Source organism: Drosophila takahashii, chromosome 2R (assembly GCF_030179915.1).
Source record: "Drosophila takahashii strain IR98-3 E-12201 chromosome 2R, DtakHiC1v2, whole genome shotgun sequence".
Taxonomy (NCBI): domain Eukaryota; kingdom Metazoa; phylum Arthropoda; class Insecta; order Diptera; family Drosophilidae; genus Drosophila; species Drosophila takahashii.
This window is the reverse complement of record NC_091679.1, coordinates 21,103,279-21,120,943: the sequence shown is the minus strand read 5'-3', so window position 1 is coordinate 21,120,943 and position 17,665 is coordinate 21,103,279. Positions and strand designations below refer to the sequence as shown.

General features: G+C 38.5%; 3 protein-coding genes and 1 long non-coding RNA gene across 4 annotated transcripts in view; 2 read left to right on the top strand and 2 right to left on the bottom strand.

Moving 5' to 3' along the window:
• LOC138912208 (putative nuclease HARBI1) overlaps nucleotides 1–15,427 on the top strand; it is a 43,692-nt gene extending 28,265 nt beyond the window's left edge. The window contains exons 2-5 of the mRNA XM_070212079.1: nucleotides 13,942–14,206; nucleotides 14,266–14,665; nucleotides 14,721–14,823; nucleotides 14,881–15,427. Coding sequence (XP_070068180.1) covers nucleotides 13,967–14,206; nucleotides 14,266–14,665; nucleotides 14,721–14,823; nucleotides 14,881–15,427 — 1,290 coding nt within the window. The 5' untranslated portion in view covers nucleotides 13,942–13,966. The remainder of the gene's footprint in view (nucleotides 1–13,941; nucleotides 14,207–14,265; nucleotides 14,666–14,720; nucleotides 14,824–14,880) is intronic.
• Nucleotides 3,113–3,876, top strand: LOC108054878 (uncharacterized). The gene is made up of 3 exons (XR_006412140.2): nucleotides 3,113–3,310; nucleotides 3,364–3,527; nucleotides 3,578–3,876. It is a non-coding gene; the product is annotated as an uncharacterized lncRNA (long non-coding RNA).
• On the bottom strand, nucleotides 5,928–10,299 carry LOC138912465 (uncharacterized). Its single transcript, XM_070213365.1, has 6 exons — nucleotides 9,990–10,299; nucleotides 9,882–9,926; nucleotides 6,565–6,732; nucleotides 6,327–6,510; nucleotides 6,166–6,268; nucleotides 5,928–6,112 (listed from the first exon to the last, which is right to left on the bottom strand). Exons 4-6 carry the CDS (start codon nucleotides 6,359–6,361, stop codon nucleotides 5,948–5,950), a joined length of 303 nt encoding a protein of 100 aa, XP_070069466.1. The 5' UTR covers nucleotides 6,362–6,510; nucleotides 6,565–6,732; nucleotides 9,882–9,926; nucleotides 9,990–10,299; the 3' UTR covers nucleotides 5,928–5,947.
• Nucleotides 15,428–15,505: 78 nt separating the features above from the next.
• On the bottom strand, nucleotides 15,506–16,305 carry LOC123002546 (uncharacterized). The gene is made up of 4 exons (XM_044392912.1): nucleotides 16,284–16,305; nucleotides 16,019–16,226; nucleotides 15,828–15,940; nucleotides 15,506–15,768 (listed from the first exon to the last, which is right to left on the bottom strand). Exons 1-4 carry the CDS (start codon nucleotides 16,303–16,305, stop codon nucleotides 15,506–15,508), a joined length of 606 nt encoding a protein of 201 aa, XP_044248847.1.
• Nucleotides 16,306–17,665: the final 1,360 nt, after the last annotated feature.

Below are 17,665 nucleotides of genomic sequence, written 5' to 3'. Positions count from 1 at the left end.
TACAAAATGTCTTATGTTGTGGAAATGTAAATGAAATATTCTTTTAGCAAAAGGATATCAGTTTATCTTGAATTTGAATTTGATCGAATCTCAATTCCTTAGTTAGCTGCAATGCACACACACAAACGTACACACGCATATATGTATCTAATGGCTGTGTGTGTAAAATACGCATTTTTTTGATATATTTATTTTTTGCGTGTGTGTGTACATAGCAGAGCAAATCATTAGGGGGATTCCCTAAACTGTTGAATTGCTGAATTTTTGAACTTTGGTCAACTGTTAATCAGCTGTTCCATACAAAGTCAACTTTCAGAAATTTCAGCAATTCAACAGTCTCGGGGCTGTTGAAAATTTTATTGAATTGCTGAAAAGCCAGAGTTGCCACCTTTATTTAAAAGTCGTGGCAATAATAAATCAAATTTTACATGCAAGTTCCGTGAAACTTTTCAACAAATAACAGTTGTTTGAAAATTCAACAGGCACCAATTTGGGGCGTTCCTTTAATTGCTGAAATTTTTTGTTGCATTTTCAACAATTCAGCAATTCAACAGTTTAGGGAATCCCCCTATTGTTTGTTTTTGTTTTTTACAAATCCAAAGTTTGTCGATAACTCAACATTTGAAAACTAATAAATAGTTTGCTGATCGGGCTTTTGCATTTTAAAAAACAAAAGCAATTTTAAGGAAAATTTTGACTGTAAAATTCAGCTTAATGGGATTTCTGTAAGGTCTATCGATATTTTAAAATTTAACGTTTAAAGCCTAGTACTCAGTACGACGAAAACTGCTAGCTAAGCATAGGAGTAAGCGAGAGGCAAATAGGTTGCTAAAGCCTTTAGCCGGGGACTTTTTTCACCGCGGTACTCAGTTGAGCTAAGGAAATGGTAAGGAAATACCAAAAAAATACTAGATTTAGCGGATGAATTCCGATGAACGCCTTTAGCCGCGGCCCAAAGAATAAAAAATTTGATCTTTGGCTGTGTTTGTGCAGAAGCGGTTTGCCAATAACAATGTATAAATGGAAGGAAAACCACAAAAACCAATGGAAAACTGCCTGTAGGAGTTGCTGCAATACATATCGCCATTCCAACAGGGAATTTAAAGCTTGCGACCCAGGTCGGCTCAACGTTTTGTAATATTTTAAAATTGGCGCCAGTTGATTTGTTTGCTGAGAGTAAGACCATGCTACATGCATTGCGGATGAACTCCGAAAACTTCGGTCACACTAAATGATTAATATTTTTCGACTAGTGAAACTCTTAGCCGAACTGAGCACTAGGCTTAAGCCTAGTACTCAGTACGACGAAAACTGCTAGCTAAGCATAGGAGTAAGCGAGAGGCAAATAGGTAGCTAAAGCCCTTAGCCGGGGACTTTTTCCCACCTCGGTACTCAGTTGAGCTAAGGAAATAGTAAGAAAATACCACTAAAATACTAGATTTAGCGGATGAATTCCGATGAACGCCTTTAGCCGCGGCCCAAAGAATAAAAAATTTGATCTTTGGCTGTGTTTGTGCAGAAGCGGTGTGCCAATAACAATTTATAAATGGATAGAAAACCACAAAAATCAATGGAAAACTGCCTGTAGGAGTTGCTGCAATACATATCGCCTCTTCAACAGGGAATTTAAAGCTTGCGACCCAGGTAGGCTCAACGTTCTGTAATATTTTAAAATTGGCGCCAGTTGATTTGTTTGCTGAGAGTAAGACCATGCTACATGCATTGCGGATGAAATCCGAAAACTTCGGTCACACTAAAAGATTAATATTTTTCGACTAGTAAAACTCTTAGCCGAACTGAGTACTGGGCTTTATTCTTTGGTCGGCGGCTAAAGGCGTTCAGCCTAGTACTCAGTTCGGCTAAGAGTTTTACTAGTCGAAAAATATTAATATTTTAGGGTGACCGAAGTTTTCGGAGTTCATCCGCAATGCATATAGAATGGTCTTACTCTCAGCAAGCAAATTAACTGGCGCCAATTTTGAAATATTACAAAATGATTAGCCGACCTAGGTCGCAAGCTTTAAATTTGCTGTTGGAATGAGGATATGTATTGCTGCAACTCCTACAGGCAGTTTTCCATTGGTTTTTGGGGTTTTCATTCTATTTATAATATGTTATTGGCACACCGCTTCTGCACAAACACAGCCAAAGATCAAATTTTTTATTCTTTGGGCCGCGGCTAAAGGCGTTCATCAGAATTCATCCGCTAAATCTAGTATTTTAGTGGTATTTTCTTACTATTTCCTTAGCTCAACTGAGTACCGAGGTGGGAAAAAGTCCCCGGCTAAGGGCTTTAGCTACCTATTTGCCTCTCGCTTACTCCTATGCTTAGCTAGCAGTTTTCGTCGTACTGAGTACTAGGCTTTCATCGGAACTCATCCGCTAAATCTAGTATTTATTTGGTATTTTCTTACTATTTCCTTAGCTCAACTGAGTACCGAGGGGGGAAAAGTCCCCGGCTAAAGGCGTTAGCTACCTATTTGCCTCTCGCTTACTCCTATGCTTAGCTAGCAGTTTTCGTCGTACTGAGTACTAGGCTTTACTTAAGAAAAAGGCGCAAAAGAAAAGATTTGCGATATAATCGATTTTTTAACCGCGAAGTTTAAACGTATTATGAGTGTGGTAGTTTCGTTTTAAAATTGTTGGCTGTGTTATTTTCATTTTCCCCTTGCGCGGTCACACTTAAATTGCGACAGCAGGACATACATATGTAAATACATACATGCGCCAGCAGAACATACATACAAACATATGGGGAGGCGTGACGTCACATCAGGTTAGCCAAATTTGAAAATATTGGGGACTTGGTTAAGGATGCTGAATCTCCAAGAAATTTTAATGCAGTTATTTGCGGGTATGCCATAAGATTATGAACATCACATTTTTAAACCATTTTAGCAACATTTATAACAGAGAAATGGCAAAAGAAAAAATTAAAAAAAAAACAAATCGATTTTTGGGGCACTTTGGGGTTGTTTTTTGTTTTAGGGCTAGTACTCAACCTAACAAAATTTGGCCCAAAAAAATATACTACTTTCAGACAATTATTTCTTGAGGGTCCGGTGTTGAATAATGTGGTATTACCCGCGTTTAAATATACGGTCACATTAGCTTGAACAAAAACAAAAAATTCTAAAAAACTAATAAAATTTTTATTTTACTTCTAAAAGGAATAGAAATGAATGCTGTAATAGCTACTGTTGTTACAGCATTAGTTATCAAGGACAAAGACCATTTTAAGCGACCTAGATCTTGTTGGGTTAATTCTTATTTGGCCGAACGTCTCAAGAAAGGACGATTTACAACAGATGTAAGATTTGCAAAAAACAAAATAGACTACATTATAAATATCTTATTTCACAGTTTGAAGATTTAACACAAAACCCGTTGCTCTTTTTTGAAAACTTTCATATGAGTTTGGTCCATTTCAAAGAATTGTATAAGAAGTTGGAGCCAATTCTTATTCCAAAAATGTTTTCTCGTTCTGACTCTATTCGCTCCCACGAAAAATTGGCCTTAGTACTTGAGTAAGTTGTCCCGCAAATCGCTAGAACTATTCATTAAACATTCAACCTAGGTATCTAGCTTCGGGTTCTATTCAACGTCATATTGCTTCTTCTTATCGAATAAGCAAGCAACGCGTAGGTTCGTTGATAGATTTGGTGTGCACTGAAATATGCAAGAAACTTCAAAATGAAGTACCCCCCTGGACCAAGGAAACAATGCTAAAAAATGCAGAGGATTTTGAAAATGTGTGGAATTTTCCTAACTGTGTAGGAGCGATTGACGGGAAACATGTTCCCATTATGGCCCACCTCAAAGTGGCAGTGTATTCTTTAACTATAAGGTAGTTTTAATTACCTGAACATATCTTATTGGTATTAACTAACTGTTTTCTTCTTGTTTCTTCTTGCTGTTAGTGACGCTAAATACACTCATAGAAATTTTTACCCTAAATCGCCCTAAAAAACTGACTTTTCGCCCGTGGATTTAGAAAATCGCCCATAAATCGTATCCGCTGGCGATTCGCCCGTGTATTTAGAAAAATTTTCTTAAAAATCCCTATGGAAATTTGGTTTAATTTAGGGTGATTTTTCTTGAATTGAGAAATATTTTCCTATTTTTAGGGTGATTTGCCCTAAGTTTAAGTCGTGTTTTTCTAAAAGTAAGGGCGAACTTTCTGTTTTTAAAGACAAATGCCCTAAAAAATTATGCAAATTAAAAAAAATCGTGTTTGAGCATGCTTAACTGAATTTGGGAAGCATGAATTTTAGTCGTGTATATTCTGGGAACTGGGACTGCTTTAATTAAACAACACCGGCGGAGGACACCGTTGCATATTATTGTATTGGTGTGTAGCTTATATGGGAGCTGCGTTAAGAGGGGGGCCCGATCTATACAACACAGCCGTTAGAACTGAAAAATCATGTTTGTAAACGAATTAGGGAAATAAATATGAGGAGAAAAAACAACTTACTTTTTTGGTCACTCCGAGAATCGAACCCACGACCTCTCGGTTCAGAGTCTAACGTCCTACCGCTGCACCAGAGACCCATCGCGCAAGACAACGAACAAACTCTGCAGACATCTTATTTTCTTGAGGTCTACGTTATAATTTGACTAAAGGCAACTAAACCGTATATTTTTTTCCTGACGACTGTGACAATTAGTCCCGTTTTCTTGCCAGAAAACACAAAGTATGCTTTTAACTCAGAACTCCCATACGTTTTTAAGGTTTAAAGACTACTTTAATTTAAAATTCGGACGAAAAAATGTCCTTAGTATTATAACGTTTACAAAAAAAAAAAAACATAAAAATAAAGTTGAATCACACAGGGTTCGAACCCACAACCCCACGACCTTAGTCCTCATATAGCAAAGTTGAAAGCGCAAGTGATTAGACCGCTGGGCTACCGAATTTCACACTTTTGGAGTGATTTTTAAGGCGAATCGCCCTTGTATTTAGACAAATTTTAGAAAAAAAAATTAGGGCAATTCGCCGTTGGATTTAGAAAAGGTCAAAACGAAGCAAATCGAAAAAATCGCCCTAATTATTAGAAAAATAGAAAAATTAACCCTAAAAATATTTTTTTATGGTCACCTGCCTTGAATTTATGGCAAATTTGTCGTGAAAATAGAAAATTTTTCTTAGTTCAAGGGCGAAAATTTTTTTAGGGCGATTTTCTAAAATGTAGAAAATTATTTTTATGAGTGTACAGGTTCACTTATTTGGATATTGGAGCGTATGGAAGTGAAGGAGATATGAACGCATTTTCTCATTGTAAGCTTGGCAAAGCCATCCTTCTGGTCCAGTTGGACTTTCCAGATGACAAGCAACTAAATGAAGTTATGGTGCCATATTACTTGGTGGCAGATGATGCATTACCTTTGTCGAAGCGCATTATGAAGCCGTATAGCTTGAAAAACTTAACTAAAGCAGAGTTAGCTTTCAATTATCGGCTTAGCCGAGCGCGAAGAGTTGTCGAATGTGCATTTGGCATACTAAGCCATAAGTGGATGGCCGTGCACAGAACTTTTTTGTGCCATCCAGATAGAGCTAAAAAAATTGTCGCTGCCTGTTGCTTACTCCACAATTATGTCCTTAGAAGATGCCCATACAGAACTTAATTAATTCTTTGCCTGCTGAATTTACTCAATTTCGTGGCAGAGTACAGGAAGAATCCTTAATATGTAAGAAATAGCGTAAAGAACTATGTCAACATTCCACAAGGATTATGTCCTTGGCAAAATAAATAAGCCTAAGTAACCTAAGTCCAAGTTATTAAAAATAATCTTTTGGAATTTTTGTTTTAATTTTAATTTTTTTTTATTTTTTTTAAATTTTATTAATTTAATCCTTGCTTAAAGCTTTCAGCGATTCCTCGTGAATCAGATTGCCAACCTTAATAACGGTTGGCTATGGCATGTTTTTCAAAAGGCTGTCCCATTAGCCAAGCGCGGATGCGAATGGTGAAACTTCCTTCTGATTTTGATGGTTGATATGGGTATCAATAGTTTCTTTAGATTCCTTTAGATATTCGCCAAGCATCTTCACTAGAGCCATATTTTCATTGCTCTTTGGCTTTCCCTTGCCTGGTGTCGCCTTTTGTTTCTAAAAATAGATGGGGGGTTAAAAAAGTCGGATAATTTTAAAATATTACTCACATAGTCATAGCTGCTTTTCGGCGTTGATCCCTTACATCTTGAAATTTCATCGTCGAGGAAGTCAATGGACTCGTCGTCTTCAGTGAAATCGGTGTTGTATGTTCTAAAAAAATCGTATATCATATGTTGTGTGTATTTCATATATAGGATAAAGGACTTACGTTCTTTTTGTGGAGAAGTCGGGCAAGAAAGACATGCGGTCGCCAAACTCCCACTGCACCTTTGGTTGGGACTCCAAAGCGTCCCCGCCATCTGCACCACTTTTTCGGAATCGTAGGGAAGCCTGCTTGCGATGGTACCTATAGTTCTCTCGGAGAGAGGTCCACGCATCCTTGCATTCAGTAACTTGTTAAAATAATAATGTTAGAAATTTATCCGTGCTTATTGATGATAACTTACCAGTTTTTTCTAAAGTTCCGCCATTAAATTCTGCCTAGCGCCAGTGAGGTCCCAAATTGAGCCATGGTTTTTCACGCAATAGATGAGCAAGTTTTTTTTTTTTTTTTTTTTTTTTTTATTCGCGCGGAGTCTTACGGCCACACCTCCCGCCCAACCGACCGAGGGGCGCTGCCGTGTATCGTACGGCACGATTCGCGAGATGATAGACGCGATGTAGAAAATAAAAATATAGTTCGAGGAAAAAAAAGTAGGATCTAAATCTGTGCTAGGAAATTTAATATTAATCGTTTTAGGAGAGGCAGAGAGGCAGAATTTGATATAATAGGATAAAGTCTATTATAATCAGAACATAGTACTCTGAAAGGTTCATGCATGTCATAGTTAGATCTACAGTGGTTTAAAATTAAGGGAATGGAACAAAAAAGTTAAGTCGTCCAACCAAGTCGGGGCTATCAATTTCACCTCGAATAAGGTTATAAATGAAGACAGTTCCAAGCATCGTTCTACGGTTGGTTAGGGAGGATAAGTTAATTAGGAGTAATCTACTAGAATAAGAAGGTAAAATGCGGTTTGCATCCCAGTTTAGGCGCCTCAAGGCAAAAAGTATAAAGTTATTTTGTACGGATTCGATACGGTCAATATGAATTCCGTATTGGGGACTCCAGACGGGTGATCCATACTCAAGTATCGGCCGGACGAGCGAGATGAATAAGGTCTTAGTAATATAAGGATCATCAAATTCCTTAGACCACCTTTTAATAAAGCCAAGCGCACCCCTAGCTTTATTTACCATGGATGAAATGTGATCAGTGAACTTTAGTCTTGGGTCCAAAAGAACACCAAGATCATTGACTAGGTCTAATCTGTCCAGAGTGCTCTCACTCAGCGTGTAAATCGCATATTGAGGAGTAACACGACAAAAAGTCATCACCTTACACTTAGAGCCATTTAAATTCAGCGAATTGTCGGAGCACCATGTTTGGAAACTATTTAAATCGGATTGTAAATCAGACTGGCAAAAAGTATCCTTGTACTGCAGGCATAATTTCACATCATCAGCGTACATAAGTACACGAGAGTGACTTATAACTGATGGAAGGTCGTTTATGAATAAAGTAAAAAGTAGCGGCCCCAAGTGACTCCCTTGTGGGACACCCGAGGTAACCTGGAGTGTACAAGAAAGAGAATTTTTAAAAAGTACCCTTTGCGTTCTGCCTTTTGAATAATTTGTGATCCATCTCAAAAGATCAACTGGGAACCCAATTAAATCGAGTTTTCTAACCAGAAGTAGGTGGTTTACGGAGTCAAATGCTTTACTAAAGTCAGTGTAGATGACGTCTGTTTGAAAATGGTTTTTGAATCCCTTTATCACAAATGAAGTGAGCTCTAAAAGGTTAGTAATTGTTGATCTACGTTTCATAAAACCATGTTGACATGGAGATATAACTGACCTACATAGGTGCTGCAAATTAGGTGTAATAATATTGGCATAATGGCATAATTGGCATAATGCCGACGTCTTGGACTTCTTGAAGTCTAAGCCGGCATGACCTCGAGTTTGCTAAAAACTTCTCTATAACGAAAAAAGGTCGTATCAAAAAAGCCAAACTTTGGACAAAAAACGGTCAACACGCCGTAAAAGGCTGCTATATGGAAGCCTAAAAATATGCAGTAATGCATATTCTTCACAATCTGCCACGGAACTCTGATAGAGATCAAAGACAGAACAAAGTCCAACACACACTAAGGGCTTGATCAGCTTTTCGAAGTTTACCGATCTGGCGACGCTATAATTCCCAACCAGTTATAGCGCGGCTTACATGGTAACCCACTTCGATCGTTGACTAAGACAGCGATTTCACTGCTGATGATTGTAGTTGGCTACTACATGAAACATGCATGTACAGTGAAGCCTCTTCGCTCCTTTTTGTGTGTTGGCATAATGCCGACGTCTTGGACTTCTTGAAGTCTAAGCCGGCATGACCTCGAGTTTGCTAAAAACTTCTGTGTAATAATATTTTCAAAAAGCTTCGGGATAGCTGACAATTTAGATATACCTCTATAATTGTTTGCTTCCAATTTTTCACCTTTCTTGTGGCGGGGAATCACAAACGATTCTTTCCACATAGAAGGAAATTGAGACGTTTCCAAAGACAAGGTAAACAATTTGAGAAGGGATTTGCAAAGGGCTTCTGCGCAATATCTAAGCACGCAGCCGGGAATTCCATCAGGACCAGGTGAATAGACGGGCTTGACTTTTTGGAGATCAATTAATAGGGCGCTTTCGTTTAATGCGGGACAAAATATTAAGTTCGACTTGGATACAGTGTAAGAATAAGGCCGTGTACAGTGAGATGAAGGAGAATATGTCGTTTGAAAAAACTGAGCAAATAGATCGGCTATTGCCTGATCAGTTGTTGCTGTAATGTTTTCAAAAGATAGCGAGGAAGGATAATTTGTGGATTTACGCTTAGTGTTAGCGAGCGCTTAAGTATCTAGAAAAAATAGATTGAGAACCGGTATCTTTATATTTCCTATATAGTCTGGACTTTACGTTTCTTAGGTGTGTCAGCTCTTTACTGAACCAAGGTGGTTTGGTGGAGACTGACGGATAGTACAACGGAACACAAGAATTAAAAAACGAATTTACTGTTGAATAAAAAATATTTATCGCATCATCCATATTATGACATGAGTAAAGATCGGACCAATCAAAGGCAGATAAATAAGAGTTTAGCATGCAAAAGTCGGCCTTGCGAAAACAAAGTAGTCGCTTAGTAGACTTCTCTGATTTTGCATCTATCACAGTACCAGTGTCGATTGAAACCTCAAACGCCGGATGATATGGATCTTCAGGTTGAGTAAGAGGTGCTATCTTGGATAGAAATACGCGGTCCGGATTTGAAAGGAAACATAGGTCCAATAAACGACCTAGTGAATTTTTAATATTGTTAATTTGAGACAATGATAAATCTAACAAGCCTTCAATAAAGTCATGCTGGGCTAGTGGAAGTAAAACATTTGATTGTTCATCTGTTGACCACGATGTTCCCGGGATATTAAAATCTCCTAGAACTAAAAGTTGATCTCTATCGGTCAGTTTGTTCGACACTGACTGTATGGCAAAAATATGATTTTAGTAGTCTGGAAATTCAGATGCAGGTGGTATATACGAGCAGGTGATATATATAAAACTACCGGGAAACTACAGCCTTCTTCAAATGTGACCACTTCTGACGTGAGAGTTGAGTTCACGGCAATTAAAACACCACCGCCTCGTCTGGATGGACGGTCATGCCTATAGGTGGTGTACTTACCAGGAAAAATTTCGGAGTTTAAGATCTCCTCTTTTAGCCAGGTCTCTGTAAATACAATAATATGGGAAGCAAAAGAAAGACTATCCGAATACAATTTAGATAACTTACTGCGCAAGCCTCTCGTATTCTGATAGGAAAGAATTAAGCTAGTTTTTAGTTTTTTGAAGACGAAGATAGGGTAGAAGATGAATATGAAGATGCCGCACTACACTGGCCTTGATTGGGGAGTCTTCCAATCTGATTCCAATTGATCCAAATCTTTTTTAGCAGCTGATCGTAGCAACATTTGGTGATTTGCTACGGTCGACAGCTGATTCGTCGTGGAGCTCTGTTTATTACTTTCCGGGGGTTGCGGGGTGTTTTCCTTAGGCTGCCTGCCACCAGTGGCCTTTTTGCGCTTTGGAGACTCGTCAATTAGCTTAAGGCTATTAAATTGAGAGTCCAGCGCTGAGAGTAAATCATCCGCTCGGCGAAAACTATCTCTAGCAACACCAAAACTATTGATTAAACTCTTTAAGCCGCCTTTGGTTTGGCGCATAAAAGATCTCATCTCTTGCGCAACTAGAAGACAAGGATCACAACAATAAAGTAAATTGTGACCCTTAGCAAGGTCATCACTGGTTCGGCCAGTATAGCCGGCACACTTGGTATGAGCCATTTTTTCACACAGCCAACAGGTCAGTTTTGACTGATCAGCTCTGATTAATTGATGGCAATTATTAATAGAGCAGACAAAAGTATCCATAATTGTAAATATTTTGCCCACTGTACCAAACAGAAATGTAGGGACCGAAATTTGCAAACGAGCAGTTAAAAGTACCGCAAGAGCACCGACTCCGTCGCCTTAAATTTCGAAAGAGGGAAAAGTAGAGAGAGAATGCGAGAGTGCGGGAGCGTAATGCAGTTAATGCGAATGCAGAAAACAACAACACAAACTGCACTGTAGCTTTTACGGACACCGCACAAAGGAAAGGCAAAAGAAATCACAAAAACAAAAAACACAGAACACAATATTAAAATTGGATATTGTTTTAATGAGATTGTGCACAGAATAGAGTAAATTCACTCGCGAAATATAAGAAGTAATATGATAAATCAAATTAGGGACCGAATATTTAAGTTTTAATTAAAACCGTCTAAAGGTAAACACGAAAACAAATAAAAATTCGGAGCGCGAAAAAAACACACCCGTTCACTTTGGAAGTCATCACTTGAAAATCCTTTAATGCGCTTGCGGCGTTGCGAACTCATTTTGGTTAAACTTAAAGTGACAACACCGAAAGTGACAGCACCGAAAATGCTCGACCAATTAAGTATTTTTTTAGTTTTTTTTTGTAAGGCTGAGTACTGCCGTCCAAAAATTTCGACCAAAAATTTGCCACCAAAAATTTTGTGACTTTTTTTATATGAAGTTTTTATGTTTTGGACGACTTTTTGTTGGGTTGAGTACTAAGCCTTACTCATTCTGTCACACTCTGCGCCTAATTATTTACGAATTAATTTGATTTGTCTAGATTTTTAGGTCAATCCGTTCTGGGTGGAATTTGCTACTGACCAAATTTTATCCCTTCATTTCTATTGGATTAGAGATTACTTTCCCATTAATTTTCCGATCGTTCCTATGGCAGATATATGATATAGTCGTCCGATTTTTTTTTTAATTTTATTCGAAATTAGGAAAAATAAAAAAAATAATATCCCCAAGAGTAGAAGGTAATATTTAAAAAAACAAGAAAGGAAGCTGGCTTCGGCCAACCGAGTAGAAGAGTAGAAGAGAATACAATAAAAATCAACGGAGCTATAATTTGTTTCCAATTAATTTCCCATTAATTATAACCGTTACTCGTAGAGTAAAAGGGTATATTGTATTCGTGCAAAAGTATGTAACAGCTAGAAGGAAGCGTTTCCGACCCCATAAAGTATATATATTCTTGATCAGGGTCACTAGCCGAGTCGATCTAGCCATGTCCGTCTGTCCGTCTGTCTGTCCGTATGAACGCTGAGATCTCGGAAACTACAAAAGCTAGAAGGTTATGATTTTCCACACATAATCTTGGGCCTCCTACGCAGCGCAAGTTTATTTCAACCGAGCGCCACGCCTCCTCTTACGCCCACAATCGCCTACTAACGATTTTAAAATGTGTCCTGCGCCCACATCTTTAAAGATTTCCGAGAAGTATAAATGCAATTTTGTTGTGTATATTTATACCTATCGAAATGTAGAAGACATTTTTCTCCCATTTCAAAAAACAGCTCGAGTAAATCAGCTCACAAAAATGTTCAAATCGAATAGCTCAGCTCCTAAAATTTTACAATGAGCTACTCGACTCGTTCGAAAACAAAGGGCTCATGGAATCATTAGCTCATGGAATCATGGGCTCGAGTAGCTCAGTTTTTCGACCGGAGCTGAAAAAACCTTTTTTTTTTATTTTGCATTAATTTGGATGAAGGATTTTTGTGGCTTTTTATGCAACCGCAATATCTTAAGATCAACTCGATTTAATATGTTGTCCTCTTCAACAATTATCTTTGTTAAAAATTAAAAAATAATAAAACGTTTCTCCGCCCAAGAATCGCTATAAATAAATAGCTACCCTCGATGGATCGCAATTTTTTTTAACAGTTTGCCAAAAAATTGTTTGTCGACCATAGTTTTCTTGTAACCGTCTCTTCTTTTTTTTGATTCTTAAGAAATCGCGGTCCACCGAGGATTATTATTTTGCTGCTTCTACTAGTGAATAAGAATCGCTAAAAAAAAAAATTACCCCCTACGGACCGCGATTTTTTGCTAAAAAAAGTACTGGCGGTCGGCCATGATTCTCTTATAATCGTTTTCTCTTTTTGTAAATAAAATACTGTATATTTGTTTATTGTAAATGTTTGACATTAAGCCCTTGGAGCTATTTCTGTTCGAATAACGTGGGCTGTTTGTTTGGTTTGTTTTTTTGACATGAGCTACTCGGGCCGAACTGTTTGAAAGGGCTCTTGGAATCATAGGCTCATGGGAGGATCTCTTACTCGATGATTCTATGATCCCATGACCTATGATTCCAAAGTCACAAACAAACAGCTCAAGCTCAAGCTCAGAGCTGTTTTAAACTCTACTCGTGCAGGGCTCTAATATAGTCGTCCGATTTTGATCAAATTAAAATTGAAATTCAAAAATATTTAAAAAGAGTCATATCCTAGAGTAGAAGAGAATACAATAAAAACCAAGGAAGCTAGAATTTATTTCCTATTACTTTTCCATTAATTTTCCGATCGTTCCTATGGCAGCTATATGATATAGTCGTCCGATTTTTTAAATATTTAATTCGAAATTTAGAAATATTTAAAAAATAAAATCTCCAAGAGTAGAAGGTAATATTTCAAAAAACACCGAAGCTAGAATTTTTTTAAACGATTTTTTTTTCGACCTTTTCTATGGGAGCTATAAGATATAGTTGTCCGATCCGGTCGGTTCCGACTTATATACTACCTGCAAAAGAAAGAAAACTTTTGGGAAAGTTTTAAGCCGATAGCTTCAAAACTGAGAGACTAGTTTGCGTAGAAACGGACGGACAGACGGACATGGCTAGATCGACTCGTCTAGTGATGCTGATCAAGAATATAAATATGTACTTTATACGTCTCCTTCACTGCGTTGCAAACTTCTGACTGAAATCATAATACCCTCTTCAAGGGTATAAAAACCCAAGCTACAATTATTTTGTTTTTTTGCGATCCTTCCTATGGCAGCTATAAGAAATAATTGTCCGATCCGGTCGGTTCCGACTTCTATACTACCTGCACACAAAAAAAAAACTTGGTAAAATCAACTGTAATAATTGTCAAACAGGCCCCAACCAGCAAAATTGTCAATTCTACTAAGTAAATAGTCATTCCACAACAACAAAATACACACAATTAGCAAAGACACAAACCCAAAGCAAAAACAAAAAACAAACAAACTATTTTAATAGTTACGTGCAGGGATCGCAAGTAATAGCCTCTTCCCATAGAGTCCATCCGTGTGAAACGGTTGGGATTTTTGACGAATGTGAAACTCGTGTTCCCACAGAACTCCATCCACCATCTACCATCCGATGACAGCTGATCTGAACAGCTGTGGCTCATCAAAACATAAACAAAGGTTCTTGAAGAGCGACATTAAAATTAAAATGAACAATTTCTCGACTATTTTGGCTGTTGTTCAACAGCAAAACCTTAACTTGCTACAGCTTTTTAAGGCAGTCAATGCAGAGGAGTGGAATGATGACGAATTGGAGCTGTATGAAGCAATATTTTCAGGAAAGGATCAAATTCCAAGACGTGTGTGGATGGTGGTAAGTTTTGTCAAATTCTATTAAAAACAAAGTTAAACTATTCGTCTCATATTAAACAGAAGCGATACGGGACATTTTGGGAAAAGGATATACCCGAAAATAACGAGGCATTTTTCAAAGAGAGCTTTCGGATGGAGAAGAAGACCTTTTCGTTCTTGGTGGATCGGCTTGGAGTTCTGGCTAAAAAGGACACAAACTGGCGAGCTGCAATTCCTCTGGAAAAGAGGATTGCTATTGCCCTATATACCTTGGGATCATCCTCGGAATATCGATCCGTTGGAAGGCTTTTCGGAGTGGCACAAAACACGGTGTGCAAAATTCTCCACGAATTTTGCGGGGCTCTCATATTGGAGCTAGGAAGTGAGTTTATGTCTCCCGACTACCTAACACCAGAAAAAGTTGATGAATGTGTCAAGGGGTTCGAAGCAATTGGGTTTCCACAGTGTCTAGGAGCAATTGGTAAGACATCACTTCATCAATTTAGTTCATGGCTATAACAATTTACATTTTTTAGATGGGTGCCACATTGAAATTAAACCGACAGCAGCAGAAGCAATAGACCATCACAATTACAAGGGTTGGTACTCAATTGTACTATTCGCTCTCGTGGATTACAGGTAAATTACCTTTTTCTAAGTGCTCAACAGTCTTCTTATATTTTATATGTACTACAGATATAGATTCACTTACGTTAACATCGGATCTGCAGGGCGATGCCACGACTCTGCAATTTTCCAAAGGTCTAGCCTGGCCAGAAAAATGGTCTCTACTCCTTTTCTTCAGGAGAAAACCAGAGAAATTTGCGGCGTAGAAGTTCCAGTGCTGCTTATTGGGGACTCGGCCTTTAGGTTCTCGCGAACACTGATGAAACCATATCCCTTTTCCACAACTGCATCCGCAGAGCAGCGGAATTTCAACTACAATCTCTCTAAAGCCAGGCGAGTTGTAGAGAATGCTTTCGGCCATTTAAAGGCAAGATTCCGGTTTATCGGGAAAGGTTTAGACAGCCATTATAAAAACAATAATGGAGTGATTCTTGCCTGCTGCATTTTGCATAATATTTTAAATGAGCACAACAGCACAATTAATGAAAATTGGCAACCGACTGCCAGCGACCTACGCGAACAACCGTTGCGTACCAATATGTCGGCAGATTTCAGCCAGCCTGCTGAAAGAGTGCGATCAGCTATCGCCCAATATTGCCAAAATATAAATAAATAAAGTTTATTAAATACAAATATGTTTGATTTTGTTTTATTCTAACTTCATGTTAATTTGATTAGCTACTTCTTATTGTTTCTAGTTGTTCTGACACCTCAAGAGCTCCAACAAATCAGTTTGGAACTGAGCTTGGCTGTCTGCCATTCTAGACATTATTTCAGTCTGCGCTCGCTGCTCATCCAGCCTGTCCCTGGCTATCTCTACAAGCTCGGCCTTGTGGTCTAATTTGGCGCGCTTTGCAGGGGGCCCATTGCTTCCTGAGCGTTGGCTTCCGCTGCAGATAGAGGCTACATTGTCCTCGGGGTCCTCATCCAATGTCTCCACAAAGTATTTATTCCAGTCTGCAGTAAATACATAATGTTAGTTAATAATAAACTATAAATTAAGTCTGGGGACATACTCTCGTTCTCCAAGTTGGACTTCTCCGTGTTGTGGATGCGGAATGCACCCAGGAACGAGTGAAGCAACTCGTAGTGCTGCCACGAAGAAGGAGCGCCACCACTTATTTTTCTCCTGCCTGCAAGGATTAACATATTGGAATTATTTTAGAATATATTAACGACGGTTGCAAATAAAAGTTACCTGTACTACTTGGTCAGGTTCTCAATTTTTGTCCGTACGTCTTTGTAATCTATGTCGAACCCAGCCTCCATCATAGACTGGGCCATCTCCATATAAATATGGACATTTTTGCGGTTGCTTCGCAACTGCTCGACGTTCTCCTGCCAAACGTCGATCAGCAGGAGCTCCATCTTCACAGTCCACCTCAGCTTGCCGGTGTTGGTTCGCGTAATTTCAACTTCAAAATTAATAACAATGAATAATTATAAATTAAAATAGCTTTTATTGTGCATACCTGTTTGTTCAGCGCCATCCATTTTTCAAATGTTCCCTGCCATTCTTGTTTACATTTTCGCTGTGAATGTTCCACTTCTCACTGTCAAGAAGAAGAATTCAGAGCTGCACCGAAAAATCATCGCCTAAATATCGCATAAAAGAGCCCGTCAAAGTCCGTTAAAATTGGATGGCGGACTAACTGGGAAATTTTCGGAACGGCAAAACCTTAAGGACCATCCGTTCAACGGATGGTAGACGGTGGATGGAGCTCTGTGGGAAGACCCTATAAGAGTTACTTTTTTAAAAAAATTGACAAATAAGTCTTATTTTATAATAAAAATTGAAAAATAAGACTTATTTGTCAATTTTTTTAAAAAAGTAATTCTTACTTGCGATCCCTGGTGACGTGACTACATACAGTGGCGGACAAAAGTCTACGGACGACCCCCTTTTTGGGAGTTCACCCACTCCTATTGCTTTTACGGGAAAAGTAATGATGCAGTTTTGTTCTTGTTGAAATTGTATTTAACAGTAAGCATAACATAATCTGTTCGGTAACATAACGATATATAACAAGAATGTATGTATATCGAGCAGCGAGCTTTAAACATATGTTTTCCCTCTCGCTGCCTACTCTTGTTCTTAAGTGTGTATACTCGTACAATCACGAGTTCAGTTCTATTATAACGATTAAACCATTAACTACAAAGCCGCTACGTAATTCTTTGCTTGGGATAATCCACTATACCACGTGGCAATTTCTAACAAAGGTTATGGGCCCAGAAAACCGGCAATATACAGTGGTTTAAATACGGAGATTCGACAAAGTCATCTCGAGAACTCAATACGGTGTACATTTTTGTTAAACGTCAATAAATCGTAAAGTGTGGTTCGTTAACAAAATGAGTGTGTCTGTTCAAATAGAAAAATTGGGAGAAGACAACTATGACGTGTGGTCGATATCAATGCGGAGCATACTCGTCACCCAGGATTTGTGGAGTATTGCAAGTGGATGCATTACTAAGCCCCTAGACAATTCGGAGTGTGCCTGATCCTGATCCTCAACGTGAAGCCGACACAGTTGATGCATATTAAGCACTGCTCTAGTGCATACATGGCATGGCGGAAACTTCGGGAAATTCATGCATCAGGCAGTCCAGCCAAAAAGGTGCAGCTCTATCAAAAACTCTTGGGGCTAAATCTGCATAACGGTGAAAGTGTCAACAGTTATATAAACGCATTTACGGAAACTACCGATAAGTTGGCCGAACTTGAAATACGTCTCCAAGATGACTTGAAGGTCATCATGTTATTGTCCAATTTGCCAAGTAGTTGGGGGAGTTTCGTCGTAGCAATCGAAACTCGGGACAAGTTACCTAGCTTCGATACAGTTAAGGTAAA

What these genes read in the sequence shown, in the direction of transcription:
- LOC138912465 (XM_070213365.1), bottom strand. Translation starts at nt 6,361, where the DNA reads ATGTCTTTCTTGCCCGACTTCTCCACAAAAAGAAC. An exon ending in GACTTCTCCACAAAAAGAAC is followed by an intron (nt 6,269 to 6,326) that starts GTAAGTCCTTTA and finishes CGATTTTTTTAG; the next exon opens with AACATACAACACCGATTTCA. An exon ending in CGAAAAGCAGCTATGACTAT is followed by an intron (nt 6,113 to 6,165) that starts GTGAGTAATATT and finishes ATCTATTTTTAG; the next exon opens with AAACAAAAGGCGACACCAGG.
- LOC123002546 (XM_044392912.1), bottom strand. Translation starts at nt 16,305, where the DNA reads ATGGATGGCGCTGAACAAACAG. An exon ending in GGATGGCGCTGAACAAACAG is followed by an intron (nt 16,227 to 16,283) that starts GTATGCACAATA and finishes TTAATTTTGAAG; the next exon opens with TTGAAATTACGCGAACCAAC. An exon ending in AAAATTGAGAACCTGACCAA is followed by an intron (nt 15,941 to 16,018) that starts GTAGTACAGGTA and finishes CCTTGCAGGCAG; the next exon opens with GAGAAAAATAAGTGGTGGCG.